The sequence below is a fragment of the Meleagris gallopavo genome, chromosome 1 (assembly GCF_905368555.1).
Source record: "Meleagris gallopavo chromosome 1, MGAL_WU_HG_1.1, whole genome shotgun sequence".
Classification (NCBI taxonomy): Eukaryota; Metazoa; Chordata; class Aves; order Galliformes; family Phasianidae; genus Meleagris; species Meleagris gallopavo.
Window position 1 is genome coordinate 193,056,381 of NC_139404.1, and position 26,052 is coordinate 193,082,432.

The 26,052-nt window shown below is 47.9% G+C and overlaps 1 protein-coding gene across 2 annotated transcripts in view; it reads left to right on the forward strand.

Moving 5' to 3' along the window:
* The window catches only part of FCHSD2 (FCH and double SH3 domains 2), a 117,939-nt gene that overhangs the window by 84,649 nt on the left and 7,238 nt on the right, over positions 1 to 26,052 (forward strand). Inside the window, exons 10-17 of one of the 2 annotated variants that reach the window (XM_085216654.1) lie at positions 3,274 to 3,369; positions 4,685 to 4,756; positions 9,339 to 9,455; positions 11,276 to 11,380; positions 22,673 to 22,834; positions 24,926 to 25,060; positions 25,530 to 25,613; positions 25,729 to 25,906. In XM_085216654.1, coding sequence (XP_085072780.1) covers positions 3,274 to 3,369; positions 4,685 to 4,756; positions 9,339 to 9,455; positions 11,276 to 11,380; positions 22,673 to 22,834; positions 24,926 to 25,060; positions 25,530 to 25,613; positions 25,729 to 25,906 — 949 coding nt within the window. The remainder of the gene's footprint in view (positions 1 to 3,273; positions 3,370 to 4,684; positions 4,757 to 9,338; positions 9,456 to 11,275; positions 11,381 to 22,672; positions 22,835 to 24,925; positions 25,061 to 25,529; positions 25,614 to 25,728; positions 25,907 to 26,052) is intronic. The other variant, XM_085216655.1, reaches the window with a different exon arrangement.

Here is a 26,052-nt window from a genome sequence, read left to right on the forward strand (position 1 = left end):
CCACTGAGGGTCCTGTGCTGCGTAGTGTGGAGCAACATTACTCATCCATGACATTCAAACTGTACCAAACTGCTTGGCTCATCTCTTAATAATTGATTGTCAGCTTAGAAACAAAATATTGCAGCGTTCTGTCTTTTGAATTAAGAATGGCAAACACAGAGAGCAGCTGAGCGTTGTCACGGTCGTGGTTTGTTTGCTTTGTTGAGCAGCCAGAATCAGAAATACGTGATCGCTTCCAGGATAATTTGGGTACTTCAATAATTCATGTGCTGGGCTAAAAAAAATAATAAATACTAATTGCCATTGAGCACAAACGAGCTGCTGCAGAGTGGTCATAATATTCCTTTGTATGGATACCTGAAGCAGCTGCACAAAAACAGAGCATGTGGTGTGGGAACAATGCATGTAACACGTTCTGTGTTCAGCAGTGAGCATGCTGGCTTGCACCCTGTTGGATATACAGTGAATGGATTAAAATGGGCTGCTTTCAAGGCTGTCTTTGAGTTGTAATTTGGAAGTGGAAGAAAAATGCCATTCTGTCTTCTGTTGGTAAAAGACTTTCGGTCATTTGCATTGCTGTGCATCGCTCAGGTCAGCTCGCATCATGGGATGGCAGAGCTGAATAGGATCTTTAAGTCACTGCTCTTAAGACAGAGAGCTGTTGGAGAGGGTCCAGAGGAGGGCCACAAAGATGATGAGAGGATCTCAAGGATGATGAAGCTCCAACCCCCCACCACAGGCAGGGCCACCAACCTCCACATCTCACAGCAGCCCAGGCTGCCCAGGGCCCCATCCAACCTGGCCTTGAACACCTCCAGGGATGGACGGGGATCCACAGCCTCTCTGGGCAGCTGTTCCAGCACCTCACCACTCTCACAGCAAACAACTTCCCCCTCACATCCAACCTCCATCTGCCCTCCCTCACCTTCCAACCATTCCCCTTGTCCTGCTGTTATCTCCCCTTTCCAAGAGCTGACTCCCCTCCTGTCTGCAGGCTCCCTTGAGGTCCTGCAGGCTGCACTGAGGTCACCCCGCAGCTTCTCTTCTCCATGCTGAACAAGCCCAGCTCCCTCAGCCTGTCTTTGTAGGGAGGTGCTGCAGCCTCTGCTCATCTTTGTGGCTCCTCTGGACCCTCTCCAACAGCTCCCTGTCTTTCTTGTCCTGGGGGCTCCAGCCCTGGACGCAGTGCTGCAGATGGGGCCTCACAAGAGCAGGCAGAGGGGGACAATCACCTCCCTGTCCCTACTGGCCACCCCTCTGCTGATGGAGCCCAGGATCCCATTTGCTTTCTGAGCTGCAGGAGCACACTGCTGGCTCATGTTCAGTTTTTCATCCACTAGGAAACCCCATGCTACGTAACACTGTCTAAGAGAAAAGCAAGGCCCTGTTTATTGCAGGGAGATGGACTGGATGAGTGCTGAAGCCCCCTTCCAACTCAAAACGATTCTCATTCCATGATTCCTTTCCAGCTGACAGCCTCGCTTCGGACTCGTACTTCCTGCATTTCCTCATGGAAGATTTGGTTTGCTAAAAACCACGTTACTGAAATTCCATTTGCTGCTTTGAGTCATTGCATTTCTGTGATGTTTCCCTTTAGAAACTTCTTCCAGCTGGGGCCGATCGCTGCGTTTTTGCTCGTGTCTGACTGTGTGCCATACCTCTGAGTCTTAGAATGATAGAACAGCCTGGGTTGCAAAGGAGCACAGTGCTCACCCACTTCCAACCCCTTGCTGTGTGCAGGTCACCAACCAGCAGCCCAGGCTGCCCAGAGCCACATCCAGCCTGGCCTTGAATGCCTGCAGGGATGGGGCATCCACAGCCTCCTTGGGCAACCTGTTCCGGTGACTCCAAGTCTAGACTAGAAGTCTATTTTAAAATGTCAACAGACACTGAGTTCACAAAGAAACTGCAGGAGAACGTGGGGTTGATTTCTGAATACCAGGAAATCCATTTGAGAAGGCTGCTGCTCGAGGTGGCTGCGTGGCTCAGGCATCCTTTGATTCTGCTTGGAACGGTTGTGACCTGCGTTGTGCACTGTGCTCCCTGTGCACACAGCTCTCCTGCAGCTGTGATATACAGCCATGCTCCTCCATTCCTGGAGCATTTCTGCACGGTGCTGTTTTGAAAGTGCTTTTTCTTACCTGCAAAAAGGAATTGCTTTCGACTCGATCTAAACTGAAGGCATTAAAAGGAAATATGTTCTGTTCTGCCCTCAGTATCCACAGCGTGGAGTTTTCTGATCTACACCCTCACTGTAGCAGGGCTGATGCTACATCTTTCACTGTGTTTATGCTAAACTCTTCCAATTGGAACAGTAATTATGCACTTTACTGTTTTAAATCCCTGCAATACCAGCCCTGGAGGACTGTTTACATTTGTCCCTGGAGCTTAAGGTGGATTTTTTGCAGAGCAGCCTTCTGGAAACGCAGCCATCACCATAGCAGTGCACGCTGAGCACAGGTGGTGTTTCCCTGCTCACACACAGCAGAGTTCAGCACTGCTGACCACGGTGCTGCTGATTCCTGGGGATGAAACAGAAAGGAATGAGTTTTGTAACTGATTTTCTATCCACTGTCCCAGATGGTCCTTTCAGCTCCTGCAAGCACTGATCTGTGTACAGAAAAGACATTTCAGTGTAAGAAACTGTACAAAGGACAGTGTACCAGAGGAGAGGGCAGTGTTTATGGAGGGGAAGGGCTGGGCTGTCTGTAGGGCTTGTTTCCCATTTTCCCTTTGGGCTGTTTGTTCTTGATTAACAGCAGGTATCAGTTCGGTTGCTCTCTTCCAGTGTGTGTCCTGTGGGTCACTTCTGTGGCTCAGAACCAGGCTGTGCATTTCACACAGAATCATAGTATCATAGAATGGCCAGGCTTGGAAGGGAGCTCAAGGATCACGAAGCTCCAACCCCCCACCACAGGCAGGGCCACCAACCTCCACATCTCACAGCAGCCCAGGCTGCCCAGGGCCCCATCCAAGCTGGCCTTGAACACCTCCAGGGATGGACGGGGATCCACAGCCTCTCTGGGCAGCTGTTCCAGCACCTCACCACTTTCTCCCTAAAGATCTTCCCCCTCACATCCAACCTCCATCTGCCCTCCCTCACCTTCCAACCATTCCCCTGTCCTGCTGTTATCTACCTTTCTTTTTGTTGCATTCAAGGTTCTGCTGCAAATGTGATCTGTGCTGGAAACATCTGTTTTACTCTCTCAGTGTTTGCAACTTGTGCTTTGGTTTGGGAAGCCAGCTCTCTAAATGGCATTTCTTATGTTCCAGGTGGTGCGAGATTACAATCTACAGCAGTTTTTACAGGAGAACTCTGTGTTTCACAAACCACAGCCCTTCCAGTTCCAACCGAGCGACAGCGACACTGTAAGACACCCTGAATTCCTTTGCTTTATTTGCCCTTGCTATTTTTTTAAGGATGTTGCAGACAGGGGAGAGAGCAGTGCTCACTGGTGTGCCAGTCTGAAGCTCACAGTGCTCACTGGTCTATCAGTCTGAAGCTCACACTGTATTTTTGGGATGGTTGGCCCAATTGCAGCAGCTTTGCTGGTGGTTGGTACTGGAGCATCACACAGGCTCCACATTGGCCATAGAAAAGCCAGATCTTTTTAGCAAGCTTCCTGCAGGATGATAGCAGGAACAGAAACGTTTGTTCCTCCACTTGCATCCAAATCCTCACCGAATGTTGCTAGCTCAGGTGAGGTCCTCAAAACACAGCATCCTGGTTCCTCTGCATTACTCCAGGAATATCTGTAGATACGTATCAGAGAATCACAGAATGATAGAATGGCCTGGGTTGCAAAGGAGCACAGTGCTCATCCAGTTCCAACCCCCTGCTGTGTGCAGGTCACCAACCAGCAGCCCAGGCTGCCCAGAGCCACATCCAGCCTGGCCTTGAATGCCTGCAGGGATGGGGCATCCACAGCCTCCTTGGGCAACCTGTTCCACTGCCTCACCACCCTCTGCATGAAAAACTTCCTCCTCACATCCAACCCAAACCTCCCCTGGCTCACTTTCAAACCATTCCCCTTGTCCTGTCACCACCCACCCTCACAAACAGCCGTTCCCCTCCTGTTTATCCTCTCCCTTCGGATATTGGAAGGCTACACATAAGAAGTTCTGAATTTAGAAAGAGTGCCATTAAAACATTGCCTTCCAAAAATTCTTGGAAGGTACCATGCTGGGACATGTGCTGGTTGCAAAGCAATCATTAATGGTGTTAAAATTAAGAGTAGGTAAATTCATTTCCTATCAAGGCTTTAAAAAAAGGGACGTGTTGATATACCACCCACACCATGGATGTTTTCATGAGAAATAGCAAAGTAAATCTGGCCTAAAGAAAAGAGTGAACCTTACTCAGCTTTGTCTGTCTTTAATTCTTTACTTGGATGAAAAAGTCTTCACCTCCAGTTCAGGTCATCAAATGGAGGAGTTCTCCTAATGGATGTGTGCCACCACAAGTGTTATGAATCCAAAAATACTAACACCTGTAACACTGCTTCCCTTATCTTTCCGTTTCTAAAGTTGTTCTGATTGCTCTCCCAGCTCCGTTGTAGAGAGCCCTCCTTTGCACACCACGTCGGGTTGTTTGCAGTGCGGTGAGCAGAACCTCCTTAACCGTTGCTGTGCCTCTCTAACCTTTGCTGCTGTGTTTCCATCCCTGTGCAATCTCTGCCTCCAGAGTTTTAACACGGTTCAGCTGGTGGACATCGAGCCCTCACCTGTCAGTGCCATGCGAATGACTATAGCAGAGGTATCTGGTAGTGTTTGTCATCTGCCCTCGGTGTTTGTGTCACCCCTGCCCTGCATGTGCCATGGGGATGCTGAATTCACAGCCGTGGAGAGGTGGCAACAGAACGCATCACACAGCTGTAAAACAAGCAGGCTTTTCCCACAGTGAGACTTGAGGTAGAGTAAAAGGACGGTGCTGGTTGTGGAGGTGAGCTTCACGCTTCTCTTCTGCACACTGTCAGTAATTGGCTTTGCAATCCTCTGGGGCCATGAGGTACAACCTCACAGCTCAGAATAGAGACTGCTTACATCTCTGGTGTGAGCAGGGAAGCTTGCAGCACAACTGCAGGCTGTCAGCGCACGCTGAGGCAATGCAGCCCATCACAATAGCATGTTGTTCTTTCCCAGAGGGCAATCCCCATGTAAAAGAGAGCTATAATTCACTCACGTTCAAGTCTTCAGCACAGAAAATCACACGGTTCTCTGAGGAGCACTTTGCATGGCCTCACATCATACACACAGCACTGCTTAACCAGGGGCTCTGCAGAGGCACTGAAGGGGATTCTCGTGCTTGCAGCTGCCTCTGTCGTTTGGGTTTTCAGCAAACCCAACTGGGCTGTCCCATTGCTGTGTCTCTTCCTGGTGCTGCAGTTTCTGACCTTCTGGCTGCTCACACTGTAACCAGTTTTCACCCCCCTCCCCCTCCCAAAAAAGTAAAAATCATTCAAACTCCATTATGACCCAAATAATTAAGCTCAACTAATGGGATCCTGCCTGAAAAACGACAGGCTGTGTTTTAACCACTTCTCGTGCAGTAACTATTAGTGAGTGAGGGATTTAGCTCAGAATTTGGCTTCTGAATTTGCAGCAAGTCCTCTGAATGATGGAATAACAGCAGAGCAGTTCTCAAGCATTCTTTTGCCACGTCCTCTCTTTATCCGTGGTCTGCAGAGGTTTTGGTGTTGTGTTCCTGTGGGATGTGCATGATGGTTCTCATACTGAGCACTAACACTGAAGGAGATGTTTGTAGGGTTATCTGCACTCAAATGCTTAATGCCTGCCTGGTCCAGGAGCACACAGATACAGACTAAATACCTGACACGCTGTCACTGGCATCAACATTTGGGATGTTTAAGTGTTACTGGAATGAAAAAATGACAACTGTGAGTATTATAGACAAGGAGAGTATTATCTGTTGAAAGCATAGAATCATAGAATCACAGCATGGCCTGGGTTGCAAAGGAGCACAGTGCTCACCCACTTCCAACCCCCTGCTGTGTGCAGGTCACCAACCAGCAGCCCAGGCTGCCCAGAGCCACATCCAGCCTGGCCTTGGATGCCTGCAGGGATGGGGCATCCACAGCCTCCTTGGGCAACCTGTTCCACTGCCTCACCACCCTCTGCATGAAAAACTTCCTCCTCACATCCAACCCAAACCTCCCCTGGCTCACTTTAAAACCATTCCCCTTGTCCTATCTGTATCCAAACGTGCTGTCCTCAGGCTTCCAAGATAAGCATAACATAAGGGCAAAATGGAAAGGAAATGAGGCAGCTTTTCTCTATCTCCTGCTTGGGAAAAAAGGCTCTTTTCCTTGAACTGCTTATCTGGTGAGAAAAGGGGACAAACAGCAAAAAGCACTGCTCTGTGCTGGAGGACAGCAGCTGTCCAGGTGGGGCTCCTTCCTGCCTCTCTCTGCTGCCCCTGCCTGTAGTTTCCCCTGTACATCACTGCTGTTGTCGTTCCCCCAAAATATCACCATAATGATTCGTAGGGCTCCTTCTCCATGTGGGAAGTGTATTTTCCTCTGTGTAGTTTGCAGAGAAACCACCTCTCAGTGAGTCTGGCAGGAAGTTTTGCAGCTTCACCCCTCATCCCTTGGGGGAAATGAGGCTGAACTTCAGCCCTTCACCATCCACAGGCAATTGTCATGAGTTGCTGAGCAGGCTGTGCTCCTGTGCTTGTAGAAGAAGGGATGATTGAGAATGGCAGGGCCAGTTCTGCCACCTCTCAAGTGTTTGAGAACAGACAGAAATCACTGTGGGAATGGGAAGGAGGACTCAGCAAAAGGCTCTGCTCTGCCAGACACAAAGTTTGGCTCTGCGCATCCTTACAGAGCTGAGGTCCATTTGTTTCTTTTCTCCGTATTTACACCTTCCAGCTTTTAATATTAAGCATGTTTAAATATTTTAAGACTTATTTAAGGCTTGCTTAATAATGAATGCATTTAAATATTTTAAAACAGCTTCCTTTTATAAATAACTTGTTATTTTTTATAATTTGACATAAATATTTGATGTTTGGGGTACATGTTTCAATGCAAAAAGCTTATGGAATACAAGCTGTTGGCCAATAATGATAATAATAATAATAATGATGATGATGATGATGATAATGGCTATCTCCATGTATGTAAGCGCATGTGGAGAGGTCCAAACCATGCACCACTTTTTGGAAATACTCTTTGCTTTCTTATAGGAGCAAAGTCAGGTGATGTGGTGGTGTTAGATGTGAATGCAGCTGCTGTGGTTGCTGAGACAAATGAGGAGCATGGAAATGCATCACAACAGAAGAACACGCTGTGCTCTAAATTAAAACTTAATTTCAGTGAAATGACTCAAAAAACTTTTCAGTAAGAGTAAAAATAGGATTGGTGGGTGCTCATCTTCACTCTGCAACAGATGTGCCTGGTGGAAACATGCCCAGCACTATCAACAGCTGTAATCTCTGACATGGAACAGAAACCAGAGCTTTGGCATTCGAGGCTGAACCGAAACAAAAGCAGAGGTGGGAGGAAGCAGAGCCACAACCTTTGCACTGACCCTACCCTCACACATCTGGCATCAGCTGCACTGCGATCTGCCTTGCAGAGGGATGTCTGTGTGATGGTGATTTCTAGCTTAGCTGTGATCCCCCACGTGAATATTGAATCAGAAAGGAGGAAACCAAAACCAATTGGAGAGCTTGTGCCATGCACAGGGTTTCACAGTGCTCCTCGCTGCTCCTCCCAAACCGAGAGGAGCTGAGTTCCTCTGTAACACAGTAAAACGGGCACCGAAATCACTCAGGATTTTCTTAAAGCTGCTCTGAGCTGTGTGAAAAACGTCATGCATATCCCTTCCTCCTCCCTGCAAGGGCTGGTCGTAGGGCTGAGCACGTGGGCACTGGCTGGGGTGGCCCCTTGTTTTCAGCTTTGGAGAAGAAAGGGCTGTGATTTCAGGTGCGTTTCGTGTTCGTGCTTTGCTTGCAATAAATCTTTGCTGCTTTTTGCCTTCATTGAAGTGAATTGTTTAAGTCTTCAATGTGAAAAACACAGAGCTTTAAGGCTCCAGACAATGATAGAATCTCAGAACAGCCTGGGTTGTAAAGGAGCACAGTGCTCATCTCATCTCAACCCCCTGCTGTGTGCAGGTCACCAACCAGCAGCCCAGGCTGCCCAGAGCCACATCCAGCCTGGCCTTGAATGCCTGCAGGGATGGGGCATCCACAGCCTCCTTGGGCAACCTGTTCCACTGCCTCACCACCCTCTGCATGAAAAACTTCCTCCTCACATCCAACCCAAACCTCCCCTGGCTCAGTATAAAGCCATTCTCCTTTGTCCTGTCACCACCCACTTACCACCAGTGTTTCCCACTAACCCATGTCAGTACTACATCTGAACCTGAACGTTTCTTGAACACAGTGCATGGTGAAATGGATGGTGTACGAATCTCACTGATGGGAAGTGAGACTGGCTCAGAAAAGATCCATTGCTCAGTTATCCTCATGCAGTACAGGTACAGTAGGTGTGTACAGAATAGCCACAAATACAGAAGGAACATCAGGAAACAGACTTGAATGGAAGAATTGATGGGCATCCAAAGACTGAGGTGTATGTGTAGGTGCACATAGGGTTGCTGCATACATGGAAACTATGGAAAGACTGGGACTGGAAGGTCCATCTTCAGATTCCCACCTGGGTTCTGCTCAGTCTGTTGAGAACAGAGACCTACATCATCTTGCTTCCACTGGCAGTTCTGGAGAGGAAGAAATGTATTTTTTTGGTTACTCACCAGCAGTGAGAGCAGACTTAATGTGAAACACTGTCAGAAATTGTGGTTTGAAATGTAAGTTGCTATTCTGCAGACGACATTTGTTGTCTGGACAGTGAAAGTGGCTTTGCTGTTGTATCCCACTTAACCTCTCATCTTTGCTTCCAATGGTGTGTATTTACTCTATAAATGAGTTGGCTTCCCAGACTGGCTCATTCCTCATCTCTTTGATAATAGCCTGCTGCCAAAATAGTACTTCACTTTTATTCATCAGAACTATCTTTGCAGTAGGTCTGCGGTGCTCAGTGTCACAGTGAGACTGATTTTCCCAAGACAGTGAGGTGTGAATTCTTTAGAGCTTTGCTTTTGCAGTTGGCTTTCCTCAACACGCTGCCGTGACAAAGTTCGTAAGGAGGGGAGTTGGTTTGGTATGAAACAAGAGCCTGGGCTGCGTCCTATATTACACGGCCCTCGTAACGCCAGATAAAGTGATCGCCTAACTAAACAGTGCCATATATGCAGAGGCAGCCCCAGGGCTTTCTCATGACTCATTCTCTTCTTGTCTTCTCTTCCAGAGTCGACAACTGGAATCGGAAACTGGAACGACCGAAGAGCACAGCCTCAACAAGGAGGCTCGGAAATGGGCGACCCGCGTGGCCCGCGAGCACAAAAACATCATCCACAGCCAGAGGGTACGTTGGGTAACCGCTGCTCTGCAGATTGCACTTCTTGCAGCTCCCTGCTGTATGAAGGAAGAGCTGCTGCCAGCACCCAGGAGTTATTTCTATGGGATGTCTCTCCAGGCAATCTGCCTTTTTCATCTTCTCTTGCCAGCTACCAGTTTTACAGCTGCTCGGCTTTTATGGTTTGTCAGTGTGTTTTGTTACTCCCATATAAATCTGAGGTTACAGCATCTTTTTTGCTGCAGATAACTGAGGGATGCATTTTGTCTGCTTTGTGTGGAGCTGAGGTGGTTTTGGGATGCAGCTGGGACTGCCTGGGAGTGAGAATAAAGTTTGGAGAAATGCACCCTTTTGTGGGTCAGAGAGCTTCTGAAATATCTGTGGCTCTCATGCTCCTGTCTGGGAATCGTAGAGTGATAGAATGGCCTGGGTTGAAAAGATGCTCATCTCATTTCTACCTGCTGTGTGCAGGTCACCAACCAGCAGCCCAGGCTGCCCGGAGCCACATCCAGCCTGGCCTTGAATGCCTGCAGGGATGGGGCATCCACAGCCTCCTTGGGCAACCTGTTCCACTGCCTCACCACCCTCTGCATGAAAAACTCTGAGATCAAAGCATCCTGCCTCTGTCACAACCCAGAGATGAGCAGGGAAACAGCTAACCTCTTCCTAAAGAGGTTTGACAGCATTTGACATGCTATGGTCAAGGCTAGCTTGCAAAGGCTACATTAAATTCCATTAGAGAGGATGAAGCTACACTGTGATATCCATAATATTGTGTAATGTACAATAAGGGCAGTGAGGCACAGGTTGCCCAGAGAGGTGGTGGTGTCCCATCCCTGCAGACACCCGAGGTCAGGAGATGTGGCTGTGAGCAGTGATGGAGCTGTGGGTGCCTCTGTGCATTGTGAGGAGTGGGACCAGACAGCCTTTAAGGACCCCTTCCAACTCCAACAATTCGGTGCTATTCAGTGAGCTTTTGCCCTGGAAGTGGGGGCACAGCTTCTGGTTCTGCTTCAGAGATTTGAGCCGTTCCTCAGACTTCCCAGCAAGATGCACCGAGCAAGAAATGGGACCAGAACAGCTCCACCATCTTGTCTGCCTTCTGCTGAACGTGGCTCACTGTGTTGCAAAAAGCAGAAGTTGTAACATCGGGCAGAAGGTATTAAGAGAGGAGATGTTGAATCCATAATTAAAACAAGATAGAAGAATTCCCTTTGGTGGAAGGAGGGGTATCCTGGGTTTTGGTCATTGCTCTTGTTACTCCTGCTTATTCTCAGTAACACAAAATGTATCAACAGCCACAGAATGACTCAAATATCTGCAGATAAGGGTTGGCTATCTGTGAAATCACATGCTTTTGTTATTTTCCCTTTGGATCAGTGCAGTCTACGTGTACGTCCATAGAGGCAGGAAGCTCCAGCATGCATTCTGTGATTCTCCTGCACGCACACAGCTCCTGCAAACACAGCAAACCTTCTTTGGCTCCCACTGCCCGAGGGCTGTCATGGTGCTAGTGACTTTTCACTTCCCATTTCAGATGCTCTTTTAAATCTGACATAAGCACGGTCCGAGGTGTCTGTCTTAGATATGTAAATACCAGCGTGCAGATGAGTGGGTTCATACCACACAGTCTTCTTTTCTCTAAGGTGATGAAGTATTCTCCTAAGTAAACTTCCATTTGAAATGCTGTGCTTTTCAGTGGTGTTGTGTTCATCATTTTGTGGATGGATTGCTGTCCGTTGGCCTTGCCAGCCAACCATTGCTGTGAATTGCTGTGTTTCCCACGTAACATTTCCCCCACCTTTGGTGCACTTTCCTATTTCTGGCAGACACTTGAAGAGCTGGAGTGCCACGGGCCTGTGATGTCTGAACAAACCCGAGTGGAACTGGAGCAGAAAATAGATGAAGCCAGAGAGAGCATTCGCAAGGCTGAGGTAAGAAAGGAATCACTGGGCACCTCCATTTCTTACCATGGAGTGCTTTGTGCTACTGCTGTTTGATTCCAGGTGTGGAAATGCAGGCATCCAAAATCAGGGGGTTTTAACCTACCTGCCAGGTAGGTTTGCTGCAGTTTCTTGCCTCTCAAATCGTTGAATGAACTTACTGAAAGATAGGAGGTAAAAAGAATTACATTGAAAAGGACCTCCTGATGGAAAGTGATGGGATTTGCTGTGTTTCCTGCTACTGTGTAAATATCTCTGTTTGGAGGCTGTGTCTTAAGTAGACCAAAAGCCACCTCAGTTTCCCTTTTCCTTGAAGGGACTGGCAGCAGAAAACCATCTTTCCATATCATCTCCAAACCATCTCCAGATCATAACTCCATACTCGTGCTTCTGTGTTTCTAGAAGGAGTTACTGTGTGCCAGTGTGACTTCTGTGAGAACACAGAAACTATCTCAAAGAACGGCCTGGGTTGCAAAGGAGCACAGTGCTCAGCCACTTCCAACCCCCTGCTGTGTGCAGGTCACCAACCAGCAGCCCAGGCTGCCCAGAGCCACATCCAGCCTGGCCTTGGATGCCTGCAGGGATGGGGCATCCACAGCCTCCTTGGGCAACCTGTCATTTTGGATGTACATATCTGTGGTGTCAGTGGGAAAGTACTTCAAGGGCTCTTTGTATCTCCTTGTACCTCCACTCTGAGGCACCCATGAAAAGGCTGCAGTGGATTGTGAGGCCTTATCAATCAGGTTCTTGGCTTTGTGTTTGACTGCCAGAGTTTGGCTGCTGAAGCTGACCGTCTGCGTGGCCACAGGAGCTCCTGCAAGCAAGAGGAAATGATCTATTCATTTACAGCTGAGCATGTTGCATAATTAAAACTGTAGAGCAAATGCAATTATTGCAGTTAAGTGCTTCTCGCAGATAATCACAGTACCTGCTGTAATTAGGAATGTGATTTCCAGCTCAAGAGGTTAGAAAATGCAGAGTGAAAATATTCCACCTACTGATAGGCTGAATGTTGGCCTCTTTGCTAAAACAAACCCACTTCTCTGAGCAAAAAGTGTTCTAAAATGCAGTTGTCTTTCATTCTGAGTAATGTATTTCCAACAGACTGGGCTCCAGGGTGGTTCGGTGTGTGTGTGATTAATGATTAAGTACACAGAGAGCATGGGAATGAAAGATAAAAACAGCAGCAGAAACAAAATCGGGGTAAGAAGTTGCAGAGGAGAAGGTTCTCGCACAAAAATAGCATTGATCAATTCCAGAGCTTAAGTGCTTGCAAATCCTGAGTAGGCATCATTAGCAGAACCCAATTAATGGATGGAAATGTGCTGGAGCAAAAAGAAAGCACGATCCCTTGGGCTGGGTGGCAGAGAGCAATCATGGACACCAGTATTTTTATTTGTTAAATCATTGGAAGCCTGAATGTTGGAAGTAAGTGCTGCTGTAATGAAGGCAAAGGAGGAGATGGGTGGTAGGAATCAGGCCGTGCTGCTGGATGAACACTGCAGGGAGCACGAGGAGGGGTGACAGCCAGCTCCTGTCTGTGCAAAGACAGCAAAGAAGAGACCTGAAAGTGTTTGAGGCCTTCTGCCCAGCAGAAAGTTGGCTTTTGAGAGGGGATTAGCTGAGAGAGATTGGGACAGACTTGCAGATTCCCTTAGCCTCAGCCACAGAATGTCACAGAATCATAGAACCATAGAATGGCCAGGCTTGGAAGGGACCTCAAGGATCACAAAGCTCCAACCCCCCACCACAGGCAGGGCCACCAACCTCCACATCTCACAGCAGCCCAGGCTGCCCAGGGCCCCATCCAACCTGGCCTTGAACACCTCCAGGGATGGACGGGGATCCACAGCCTCTCTGGGCAGCTGTTCCAGCACCTCACCACTCTCTGAGTAAAGAACTTCCCCCTCACATCCAACCTCCATCTGCCCTCCCTCACCTTCCAACCATTCCCCTGTCCTGCTGTTATCTCCCCTTTCCAAGAGCTGACTCCCCTCCTGTCTGCAGGCTCCCTTTAGGTCCTGCAGGCTGCACTGAGGTCACCCCGCAGCTTCTCTTCTCCATGCTGAACAAGCCCAGCTCCCTCAGCCTGTCTTTGCAGGGAGGTGCTGCAGCCCCTGATCATCTTTGTGGCTCCTCTGGACCCGTCTCAGTATAGCTGGAAATAGACAGACAGTGCCAAGAAGCGAGGGTTTATATAAGACAGTTGAGGAATGAGATCAGCAGTAAGGCCAGCAGCAGTCAGTAGGAAGCTGTGGTCTTTTCCAAAAGTGGAGGGAGGGACGGAGCACAGCTGGGAGGCACAGTGGGCAGGAAGCACCCTGCCAGGAAGGTGAGTCAGAAAGGCAGCAAAGAAGGGAAAAAATAGCTCACAGTCCTCACATCTAACGAGAGGAAATGCAGAGTGATGGATGCAATCCTTGTAAACACCAAGCAGCACTCAGAAGAGGTAGAGATGGTGAATGTTTTTCTGGGAGATACGTTTCACAGTGTTTGGTAGAAAGCTAAGAGGGAAAATGATGTCGTTCCTTGGTTTTGTAGTGCCAGACAGTGTGTTGTAGTTAAAATGTCACCTTTCCAGTCACTGGTGTCTTTCAGTCACTGAAATTCTTTACTATGAGAGTGGTGAGGTGCTGGAATAGGCTGCCCAGAGCCACATCCAGCCTGGCCTTGAATGCCTGCAGGGATGGGGCATCCACAGCCTCCTTGGGCAACCTGTTCCACTGCCTCACCACCCTCTGCATGAAAAACTTCCTCCTCACATCCAACCCAAACCTCCCCTGGCTCACTTTAAAGCCATTCCCCATCACTGTCCACCCTCTTCTTGTGGTGTCTTGGTGTGCACTGCAGTTCCTCACTCCAGGGGCGTTCTCCCTTCTTGCCTTTGTTTTTTGTGTTGGTTTTTTTTTCCTCATGAAATGCATTTTCTTTCTGAAATAGTGTCTGTGGGATAAAAACGTAGAACCACAAAATGGTTGGAGTTGGAAGGGACTCTTAAAGGCCATTGGATCCCACTGCCCACAGTGCACAGGGACAGCCACAGCTCCATCAGTGCTCAGAGCCCCGTCCACTGACCTCCGTGTCTGCAGGGATGGGGCACCACCACCTCTCTGGGCAAAATCAGTTGAAATAGAAAAGATGTGAACTGGTGATGTGACTTCTCAGTGATCTGCTGTGCACGGATGTATTCATCTCTTTGCCCTCTTCTACAGACATGCAGAACCCTTCGAAATCCAGCAGCTGAGAGGAAGCCAAGAGCTGTGCAGTGTGTAGAACTGACAGCTTTGTCTCACAAGCACTGAGGGTGTGGAGTGGGCACATTTTGAAGCAAAGAGAGCCAGTAAAAATGTGCATCCAGTGGAGACATCTTGAAACCTGGCTCCTGTTGGCTTTTGCCTTCTTCGAGATGTAGTGCTTCAACAGAGGGATGGAGGTTGGCACATTCACAGCTCAGTGGGTTATTTTTGATCTTGCTCTCCATGTGATAGAAGGCATTTCTCTTTGTGATCTCTCACAGAGCACTCTCCTTGATTAAAATTTGGGAAAAATATGACTTTTGCTTGAAGGCTTCTATCCAATTGATAGGTAGCAGATGATAGACTGTATGTCTTGGAGACACCCCAGGTCAGGGGATGGGGCTGTGAGCACCTGATGGAGCTGTAGGTGTTCATTACTGGCAGTGGGACCCGATGGCCTTTAGGGGTCCCTTCCAACTCCAACCATTCTGTGGTTCTGTGATACAAAATGGCTGTGACGAATAACCGTTGCACTTTCTTTATTGCTCTTAAGGTGAAAAGGTTTTGGTTTGGTTTGTGGAAGGGCTCGGTTTTGTTCTGCTCACTTCTTATACAATGAATGTGGGAATATGTCTAATATGTAATACCTCTGGCCCTGGCAGAAGGCTACAATTTGGTGCAATTAATGCTATAGCATGGAGTTCAGATTCAGAGGAGCTCCATCCTTGTCAGAACAGCTCTTAACCTCTGATTCCTATGGGGTGGATTCCAAGAAAGACAAGCACTGGGAGCAGACCTGGACGTGGCACAATTTGAGCATCATCTGGAGGGCAGGTGGGCACCTTAAAGACTCAGTAATTTAGGAAAATGAATTATTTGTGTAGCTCCTTTGCACTCAACCAGCCGAGTTAACTGAACTGAACTCCTGGACTTCTCTTTGCTGTGGCTGTTGGTTCAGGCAGTTTGATAGCTCTCATTTTCCTTAAAACATCTTCCCAATTCCCCACTATCAGAGATATCAGAGATACAACTGTATTAAATATACTGTACATATATATGCTGTCTCCACTGATCTGTCCTGCAGAAATAAGGAGGAGTTGAAGCTGACCCTTCAGCTTCCATAATTGTTTCTTCAGCCTGCATCCCAGGCCCTGAGGTGGAGTTACTCCAATCCTATTCATCTCAGATCTCTCTCACGCTGAAGATCCCAGCACTTTCCTTGCCTGGTGTGAGCAGTGCAGTTGGTCTCAGGGCTGAAATATTTTTTCTCAGAGATGATGGGAGATATCCCATCTGTGCTGAGGTCTTCTCTCTGGGAAGGTCTTGGGGCCTCCGCAGCAATTAATCCAATTTCCACTTAATTATATGGGGATGCATTTCGTCTCGTAATTAGGATATCTACGACCCTCAAGAGAGTGTTTGTAGCAGATAACGTTTGATTAAGACTCATTATAGTGCTGTTTACTTCGTTTGATTAGTTCAGAAGCTTAGGTTCATTCCTAATTGTGGACGGAGGGCTGCCGTCGTCTCCCCTTGTAGCTGGCCATGAATATTTATGCCTGTGCTGTGATAACAGTGGTGTTGCTGGCTGCGCTCCCGTTCTATCCGAGGATCTCATCTGTTAATGGTGTGCTGTGTACCTTCTCCAGCATCTCAGTTGAACCTTCCCGCGTGGTCTGTTATTCTCTGCTCATAGGAAATGGGAGAAAATCTCATTCCGTATGCTTCGCCGAAAAGATGGGAGGGAGTAAGGCTACCAACAGGAAAAGCAGCTCCATTTGTGAAATGTCACTTGCTGCCACCTCCGGCTCTTCCCAGGAAACATATGTTTGGGAAGGCAGTGCTGGGTAAGCAGATTGCTCTCCCGGCATGAGACGAGCACTGCGTGGTGCTGAGCTGGGCAGATCTGAACCACGGCCGCTCCTGACGTCCCTGGGTTGGGAAAGCTGGCCTTGCAAATGTATGGCACAGTATGGTTGTAAGATTCCTGGATTCCTCGGCTCTGTTTCCTCTACACGGCCTTCAGCCACTCTGCCCCTGTAGCATTGCCTGGGGTTGTTGTGGCCAAGGTGCAGGACCTCATCCTTGTTGAACCTCATCCTATTGGCTTCAGCCCAGCCATCCAGCCTGTCCAGCCCCCTCTGTAAGGCCTGGCTACCCCCAGGCAGGTGCACACTTCCACCCATCCTGGTGTCACCTGCAAACACAGCGAGGGTGCACTCAGTGCAGGTCCTCAACAAAGACCTGAACAGGACAGGGCCCAGCACCGAGCCCTGGGGAACAGCACTGGTGAGCGTCTGCCAGCTGGATGTGACTCCATTCACCTCCACTGTGTGGGCCCAGCCCTCAGCCAGTTCTTCACGCAGCCAAGAGCGCCCGTGTCCCAGCCATGGGCTGCTGCTTTGCTGGGAGAATTCTGTGGGAGGCGGTGCCAAAGGCTTTGCTGAATTCAAGGTAATCCACATCAACAGCCTTTCCCTCATCCTCCAGGCGGGTCCCTGGATCCTAGAAGGAGATCAGGTTGGCCAGATGAGGAATAACTGCCGTTGGACTCCAACTCAGAGAGACCTGCTTGGTACCAGGATCAGAGATCAGTCCAGGCTCTGAGGACATCACAGTGCTTGTTTCCTGGGTCTGTGTGCTCGAGGTGTGCATTGGAGGCTCTCTCTGTTCCTCTGATCGAGGGAAGTCTCTGAATCTTCTGACTATGAAAAATATTCTGGTACTCGTAGCAGGAATGCGGAGAAATGTGTTAAGGGTTTGTGTGCACACATTTTATGTGCACACTGTGACTTACAGAATTTGAGTAATTTCCATTCAGCTCATCTACCTGGGAACGCCTCCGTGACCCCGACAAAATCCCACGCGCTTCTCTCTCTCTCTCACCTCCTTCTCCATTCCTCTTTCCCCACCTCCTCCTTTCCCAGCTTTGCAATCATGTTTTTATGTATTGGAGCTCAGAGAAAACCAGCCTCTTGCTGAGGCTGGGGCTGCTGGTGGGCTCCCTCCCTGCCCAGCTTCACCCCACCTCATTAACCCAGCCATCCTCTCCCACGACGTGTGATCCGTGGTTCATTTCCTGCTTGTTTCAGCCCAGCAGCCTCTTGGTTCAGCTGTATGCAGCCAGGCGGGATAGTGAGCATAGAAATTAACTGTTGTAATACGTCGAAACTCCTCACTCGTCCTTTTGCTTCAGGAAGGCTCGGTGTTGGGATGGAGCGTGGCCAGTTGTTAGTTCATTCCCAGGCTGGCCCACCAGAAATAGTGGTTTGGAGTGAATTCATGGGGCCGGGGGCTGCAGCAGCCAGGATTCACAAGGAGGCAGCGCAAGCTTTGGGCTGTGGCAAAGGCAGAGGAGATGAAAGGCTGGAGGAGGAACAGCAGCATGCTTACCGGGTTCCCTGGGTCTCTGGCACCATGTGGTGCTGCTTACAGAGCTGCAGAGGGATGCTGTGTGCTCAGAACGACGTGGGTTGGAAGGACATCAGAGATCCTCCAGTTCCAGCTCCGAGGGGAAGAGCTCTACATTGCGCCTCAGGGATCCCAGTTTTGGCTGAGCTTTGCTGGATGGGGATGTTTTGGAGTGGGGTGGTGTTGGTGTGGCTGCCTTTTCACCCCAGACATCTTTTAGGGTAGCATGGCTGTGAAAGTTCCATTCCTTGCGTTCTCGGGTTTGGTTTCCCAGATTTGCTTGCGCATCCCAACTTTAGCAGCACTGGGCTATGGCTTAAAACCCATTTGCAGGGGAAGGCTGATGTTTGGTTTTGAGAAATTACTGCCATTCCAGAACTTATTTTTACTGTACTTATAGTTACTTCCACCTACCCGGGGCATACAATTCTGGGGGCCCAGAATTTGGGTGATACACTGGTTTCCTTTAAAAGAACGGTAGAATTTTATACCTTTTTAATTCAAACTAGAATTTTAACATAAGTTTCTCTAACAGGGAAAATTAATAAAGATGATATCTTACTTAGCCAAAACCCTTCCATGGATTTTCCTTCCTGGCTAAAACAATTTGCCAGACGAGAGTATCCAACTTGCTAACAATTTCATCCTTGCCAATAGAAAAATACTGCAGTCGTATCAAATGCTTTTTCATAAAGGGTTGTTTAGGTCCGTTTATAATCCTAATTTCATCCAATTTCAATACCTGTACATGCTTGTGAGTATAGCCCATACCTAAAAAAATTAATCCTGTCTTGTGACAGCAGGAGGGGAGCACCCTGGGCTGGGGCCTTGCTCATGGGTCATGATGTTATTCTGCCTCCTGAAAAGTGATGAAAAATAAAACAACTTTACTTCTAGGAAGCTCCATTCAAAATTGAGCCAACAATTGAGTGCTGGAGGGGCTGGAGGGACTGCATTCGATTGGCTTGGCTGGATTTCTGTGTTTGCTTCTTACCCCAACATTTTTATAACCCATTCAAAGAACTTGTAACCAAGCTGTCTGTGGGATGTAAAGGGCACTCAGTTTCTTACAGCCCCCTTTCTTTCTGGGCACAGAAAAGAGCAGTGTAATATATTCTTGCTGGGTTTGGTTGCCATGAGTTCCAAAGCAGTTGTTTATCTTCATCTCGTGCGAGCTGTAGGTTTAAAGACTTCTCTTAATTAAGACTGGAACAGTAAATAAACAGAGCTCTTCTTCCATGTAGAGCAAGGGTAGGTATGTGAGAAACAGATCACAATATTGATACTCTTGTAAACTTTTTGTTCCTTTCATCTTCTTGTAACGTGCCATCAGCTGAGGCAGAAGGAGAGCAGAGAGAAGTGGGAACCACCCAAACCCTGTTCGTAAGCTTTGTGGGTGGCTGACAGTTCTAAATGAACATAACGAAATTCCAGACCTCAGCTATTAAATAGTAATTGGTAAATAGCAACAGTAAATAGCAATCTCACTATTAAGTAGGAAAATATCTGTCCTGCAGCGAAGCTTAATAACAATGCAGTCTGGGCAGCTTCCAGCTCTTGCAGTGACTGCTGAGTTTCAGCATTCCAGTGCTTTCGGAGCTCAGCTGCCTTCCTGGAGACACTTTGTGTTGTGGGGAATGTCAACGCTCGCTTGGTGAAACATATTTTCAAGTCTGCAAGTTCCTGTTGGCGGAGGTCAGTCGGTCCTTGGTGATTTTCTGTAAGCATTCCCCTGTCTTCAGTGCTGGTGCGTGGCTTTCTGGCTCCATTCCCACACCAAAATCAAAGGAGAAGATGGAACAAGCTGGAGCTGTGCCCTCTGTGCAAGGTGGGTCCTTGCATGGTGGGTTTAGCTGGGGCTCCAGCTTCTGGCAGCATCGTAATACTACTTTGCCACAGCCAGTTTGGGCATAGTGATGTTTGAATGAAGTGGTCATGTCTTTAAATATGTAGCTGTTCCTGCACAAGGAGCAGAATAAGGTTATATTACTGTCTGGGTTTTTTTTTTTTAATAATACTACGCACAGGTAGGAAGCTGTTAGCACTGGTCTACCAGTACAATCATTTAGGGGGAAAAAAAAATACATACATTTGCTTGTAAATAGTGTTATACATCTTTCAAGTGCAGACCTGACCTAACACTTTAAGCACTTTTATGGTTTGTCTGCAGTGGAATGGAACTCAAAACATTTGTGGTTTGGAACGAGCATTTGTTGAATATTAAGTGTACTGTGTGTAAATAGAGGGAGGGAGCTCGACTGCATTTACTGCATACCTTGACTTAAAAACTCCTAGCAAGTACAGCCAAGGAGCTTGGAGCAGCTTGTTTATTTTAGCTAACAAGTTGGTACAAACAACATGGTTTAGAGTGGGCTGAGAGCTAATAGGAGATACAAATGTTTACAGCATGCATAGACCAATGTTTGTTGCGTAACTTGAGCTAATTGGAAATTGCATAACAAGGTAAAACAGCATAACAAGCAGGCTGAGCAGTTCTGTGCAACTTGTGCTGAGGACACACAAAAAATCTTGACGCCGTAATACAGCACCAGAACATAAAGACAAATTGGGAGTGGCTGCTTTGCCCCAGGATGATATCTAGCCATCATCCATCCGTCCATCCATCCATCCGTCCATTTATCCGTCTGTCCATCCATCCATTTATCCATCCATCCATTTATCCATCCTTCCATCCATTTATCCATCCGTCTGTCTATCCTTCATCCATTTATCCATCTGTCCGTATATCCATCCATCCACCCATCTATCTATTTATCCATCCATCCATCCATCTACCCACTCATCCATCCTTCCATCCATTTATCCATTTGTCTGTCCATCCTTCCATCCATTTATCCATCCATCCGTCTATCCATCCATCCTCCCATCTATTTATCCATCCGTCCATCCATCCATCCATCCATCCATCCATCCATCCATCCATCCATCCATCCACCCATCTATCTGTTTATCCATCCACCCATCCACCCATTCATCTACCCACTCATCCATCTATCCAGGCACCTGTTTATCCATCCATCCATCCATCCATCCATCCATCCATCCATCCATCCATTCATCCAACCAGCCAGCCAGCCAGCCAGCCATCTTTGTCCATCCATCCACCCACCCATCCCATCCATCCATCCACTCATCTATTTATCCATCCATCCATCTCTATTGCTGGCTGGTGTTCCTCTGAGGTCAGGGCTGCAGGTAATTGAGAGCATCCAGATGGGGCAGGAGCTGTGCTCATTTTCACTTGGTACCATGGAGCTCCCCATCACCCTCTCTGAAAGCACAAGTGGTTACGAAGGGGTTTTGTTCCAGTTAACAGACATGAGGTGTGTTTACCTGCAGAGACTGGCATCCCCAGCTTCAGCTTTTTGGTGCCACTCTTCTCTGCTAATGCTTTTGGTTTGGAAGTGTGTCTGCAGCTTCATTTAGTGAGAAATCCACTTTTCTGTTGGATAAGCATTCCTAGAAACAATGTTTTTTCCCAAAGAAAAGCTTAATTATTAATTTGAAGTTATTGTTGCCGTGTTCTTACAGCTTTAAAATCTACAAACCATAGTTTAAGGGCATAAGGGAAAACATCAAGTGTTGCCTCTCTAGGACCAACAGAGGGTAAAATGCCTGTTTCACTCATCCTAAAACCCTAAAGCCACCTGAGCCTCCTCCCTTCTGAACCTCCATAGGCACTGCTTTTGTAAATAGTTACAGAATTTGGGTCAGAGCTTGCAAGGTTTTGGCTTCTAAGTGTGCATGTTGGTTGGTGGATCAATCCCTGAACTTCTTAAATGAGAATCTTGATCAAAGCAGAGTGGTGAAGATTGATATGTCTTTTTTCTTCACAGTTTCTTGCTTCTGTGACCATTATTTACATAGATGTTAATCATTGACCTAAAGGCTGGTCGCATGCAGAAATGGGAACCTCTGCTGGCTGTGTGGTGCTGGCCTTTCCCATGGGAATTGTTTCTCCATCCTGGATCCATGTATGCAGTGAACCCTTATAAAAATACATTTCACATAATAAATTTTACTCTGTTGGCTTCTCTGCTTTTTCAAAAATCACATTTATTCCAAACAGACATGAAACTGATGTCTCACAGAAGCAGCTTCGTTGTTTGAATGTTTTAAAGTCACTTTCTTGGTCAGCTTCAAAGGAGAAATTTAGGTGAATAGGTGGTCAGCAGAATGAAAGTCACACCTAAAGATCCGGTGGTTTATTTTCTGACTTACTTTCTTAATCACAGAGTCACAGAATGGAATGGTTTGGGTTGGAAGGGAGCTCAAGGATCACGAAGCTCCAACCCCCCACCACAGGCAGGGCCACCAACCTCCACATCTCACAGCAGCCCAGGCTGCCCAGGGCCCCATCCAACCTGGCCCTGAACACCTCCAGGGATGGACGGGGATCCACAGCCTCTCTGGGCAGCTGTTCCAGCACCTCACCACTCTCATAGCAAACAACTTCCCCCTCACATCCAACCTCAATCTTCCCTCCCTCACCTTCCAACCATTTCCCCTTGTCCTGCTGTTATCTCCCCTTAATAAAACGAGAGTGTGTGATCTGGGGCAAGGAATGAAATGTCATCCTGAGAGATTTCTGATTCTCACCCTTCTGTTTCTGCAGATCATTAAGCTGAAAGCAGAAGCCCGTCTCGATCTCCTGAAGCAGATCGGGGTCTCCGTGGATACGTGGCTAAAAAGTGCAATGAACCAGGTGATGGAGGAGCTGGAAAACGAGCGCTGGGCCAGCCTGCCCTCGGTGACCAACAACGGCTCTGCACACCTGGTATGGCCCCATCCCCTCCCAGTACCTAAAGGGAGCTTCCAAGCAGAGGGGGAGCGACGTTCTACATGGTCTGACAGTGATAGGACAAGGGAGAGTGGCTTTCAAATAAAAGAGGAGAGATGTAGGTCAGATGTAAGGAGGAAGTTCTTTACTCAGAGGGCAGTGAGGCTGTGGCACTGCTGCCCAGAGCTGTGGGTGCCCATCCCTGCAGGTGCCTGAAGCCGAGGATGGGCCCTGGGCAGCCTGAGCTGTGGGGTTTGGATGGGGGGATGAATGACCTTCAAGGTCCCCTCCAACCAGAGCCATTCTGTGATTTGAAGTGTGCTAAATACCTGACTGCACCTCTTTGTGCAGCTCAGGCTGCCCAAGGTGCCATACATGGCCTTGGGCACCTCCAGATATGGGACAGCACAGCTTTGGGCAGGACTGCCAGGGCCTCACCGCCCTGTTTGAGCTTTTATTTGAGGTCCATGATATCTGTGATAGGGTGCTCATGGTGTGTAGTAGCAGTTTTCCCTTTCTTCTCCCTTTTCTCCACCTCTTCCAGCTCCTGCTGGGCACATTGGGTGCTCCCATCCCTCTGCCCTGCAGCCAATGCCATCCCCCTACCATCAGCATGGGAGGTTACAGCCTTACAGCCTGACTCCTGCATTCTCTTTCTACACTTATATAAGCTCCTGTATGTAAGAAGGAGCTGCTGTTGACCTCGGCAGGCCAGGCAAGGACAAGCTGTAGATAGAATTCTTAGAACTGCTATAGAAATTACATTGGGTGCAATTATTGTTGAAATACTGTGGCCGGAGACAGGCAGCACTTTCACTTCAGCTTTGAAGAGCAAGCAGGCAGCAGTTAGTGTTCCAAAGGCAGCTCTTGCTGTCCTCGTGTCACAGTTTGTGCTCTCAGTGTACTTTCAATTAAGCAGTGAAGGCGAGGAAGGCAGCCCTGATGGTTTGGTCCCTCTGTATGGTACAGTACTCAAAAGGAGCTGCATCTCCTTACCCATCCAGTTGGTTGACTTTCCAATAGAACGATGAAATGCAAAATCTTGGAAAGGAATTCTTTTTTTTTTTCCTGCTTTTAACAGCCCCCCAAAAAGATGATTATCGTTTTGAAGTTCAGTGTCATCTGGAAAATACAGCGCTGCCGTTACACGTAATGTAATTGAGAGACCTTTGTGCTGCTTGCAGGACATCAGATGCATTGTAAATATGGAATTCAGTTAAAAAGAAGGAGAGAATGGTGTTTTTATGGAGTTTGTGCTTTGTTTTGCCTTCGCTGTGACTTCCAACTGCCCAGTTCTAAGAAACATTTCTACAGTAGAAGTGCAGCACTGCAGAGCCAAAAAGTTCATAGAATGGCCTGGGTTGCAAAGGAGCACAGTGCTCACCCAGTTCCAACCCCCTGCTGTGTGCAGGTCGCCAACCAGCAGCCCAGGCTGCCCAGAGCCACATCCAGCCTGGCCTTGAATGCCTGCAGGGATGGGGCATCCACACTCCACAGTTCACAGTTGGTTCATGGAAGTGGGTATTTCTAAGTGTGAGGGGCCGTAGCATCTTCCAGCCTTTGGGTTGCTGGTTCATACTGCTCTGAATGTCACTGGATAGCAGCCTGCATGGAACAGGGTATAGATTGCAGAATCAGCAGTGGAGGCCTTTCTGGGGTCCTTCTGTAGGGAATTCTCTTGACATTTCGACATCTGTACATCCAGATCAGACCTGAGGTGGTTCAAGGTCTCTGTATCTCCAAGACAGACAACCAAAATACACTAAAAGAGGCATTTTGGTCTTCCTTCTCATGTTAGCACACTCGGAGCAGATGTTTCACAACCAGCTCTTCATGGCCACGATACCCTTATTCCACAGTGTGTCACGTGGATGTCAGCTGGGACAGATTGGAGATCTGGTGATCTTGGTGATCTCAGAGGTCTTTTCCAACCTTAGTGATCCCATGATTCTATGATACAGACCATGCACAGGGAGGGCAACAAATGCAAAGTGTTGCTTGGCTCGTTTTCTTATTGCTTCACTTATTTTTGTTTGACGTCTGCTTTGACTTCACATTTAATTTGATGAACGCCCTTGCTTTTAATAGATTAATGCTGATGCAGAGAAGGAAGAAGGTGAAGAGTTTGAGGACAGCATGGATGTTTTTGATGACAGCAGTTCTAGTCCTTCTGGTACTCTTAGAAATTACCCTCTCACCTGCAAAGTCGTTTATTCCTATAAGGTTTGTGATATTTTTTTCTCTAAAATTTCTGTCTGATTGGAAAAACAAATAGCACAGTGAGCACATGAGAGCTGCAACTGATAAGTAGTTGTGAGAAACATGGATCTGTAGCGCAGAGCCCACAGTCTGTGTGAAGCTGAAGCATGCAGAACAACCCTGCCTGGCTCCTTGTCCAGGAACACTGAGTTACAGCTTTGCTGAAAAGCCACATTTGTGCTCTTTACCTTTGCTAGTGCTGCTGGGGCTGTTGTGAATCACAGCTCTTCGTTACCAAAGGCAGCTACAGGCGGAGGATGGAGTAATGAGGCTACCTCATTACCAAGGTAAATAGGGCTCAATAGGCTGGGGGATATCCGAGCTGCTTCCATCAGTCCAGAGTGAAGAAAGCAGTCAGAAGAACCCTCAAGTTCAAGTATGTTACATCATAAGAAAATGCTTTCGTTTTCTCTTTCTCTGTTACGTTTTTCAGGCTTCTCAGCCAGATGAATTGACCATCGAGGAACACGAGGTATTGGAGGTGATTGAAGATGGAGATATGGAAGACTGGGTAAAGGTATCGCTTTTTCTGAGGCTGTTTTCGCTATTACTTCTTAGAAATGGGGCTGTTGGGCAGAAGCTCGGAGCAGGGTAGGGTAGAGCTGAGCTCCTTTGGTGTCCTTGATCTGCAGGCGCGGAATAAAGCCGGCCAGGTGGGCTACGTCCCTGAGAAGTACCTGCAGTTCCCAACATCCAGCAGCCTGCTGAGCATGCTGCAGTCCCTTGCTGCACTGGACAGTCGGTCCCACACCTCCAACAATTCCACAGAGGCTGACCTGGTGTCGGGCAGCCTGAATGGAGATTCCAGTGGTGAGTGTTCATTGAGAAGGAAATAGTGAGTAAAGCTTGCTCTTCAGTGCCTTCTGCATGTCAGATTTGGACCTGAGAGTTTCTTATTTTTGACCTTTGTCTGAGTACAACTGTTCTTAATGACCATCTCTCTAATTGCAAGAATC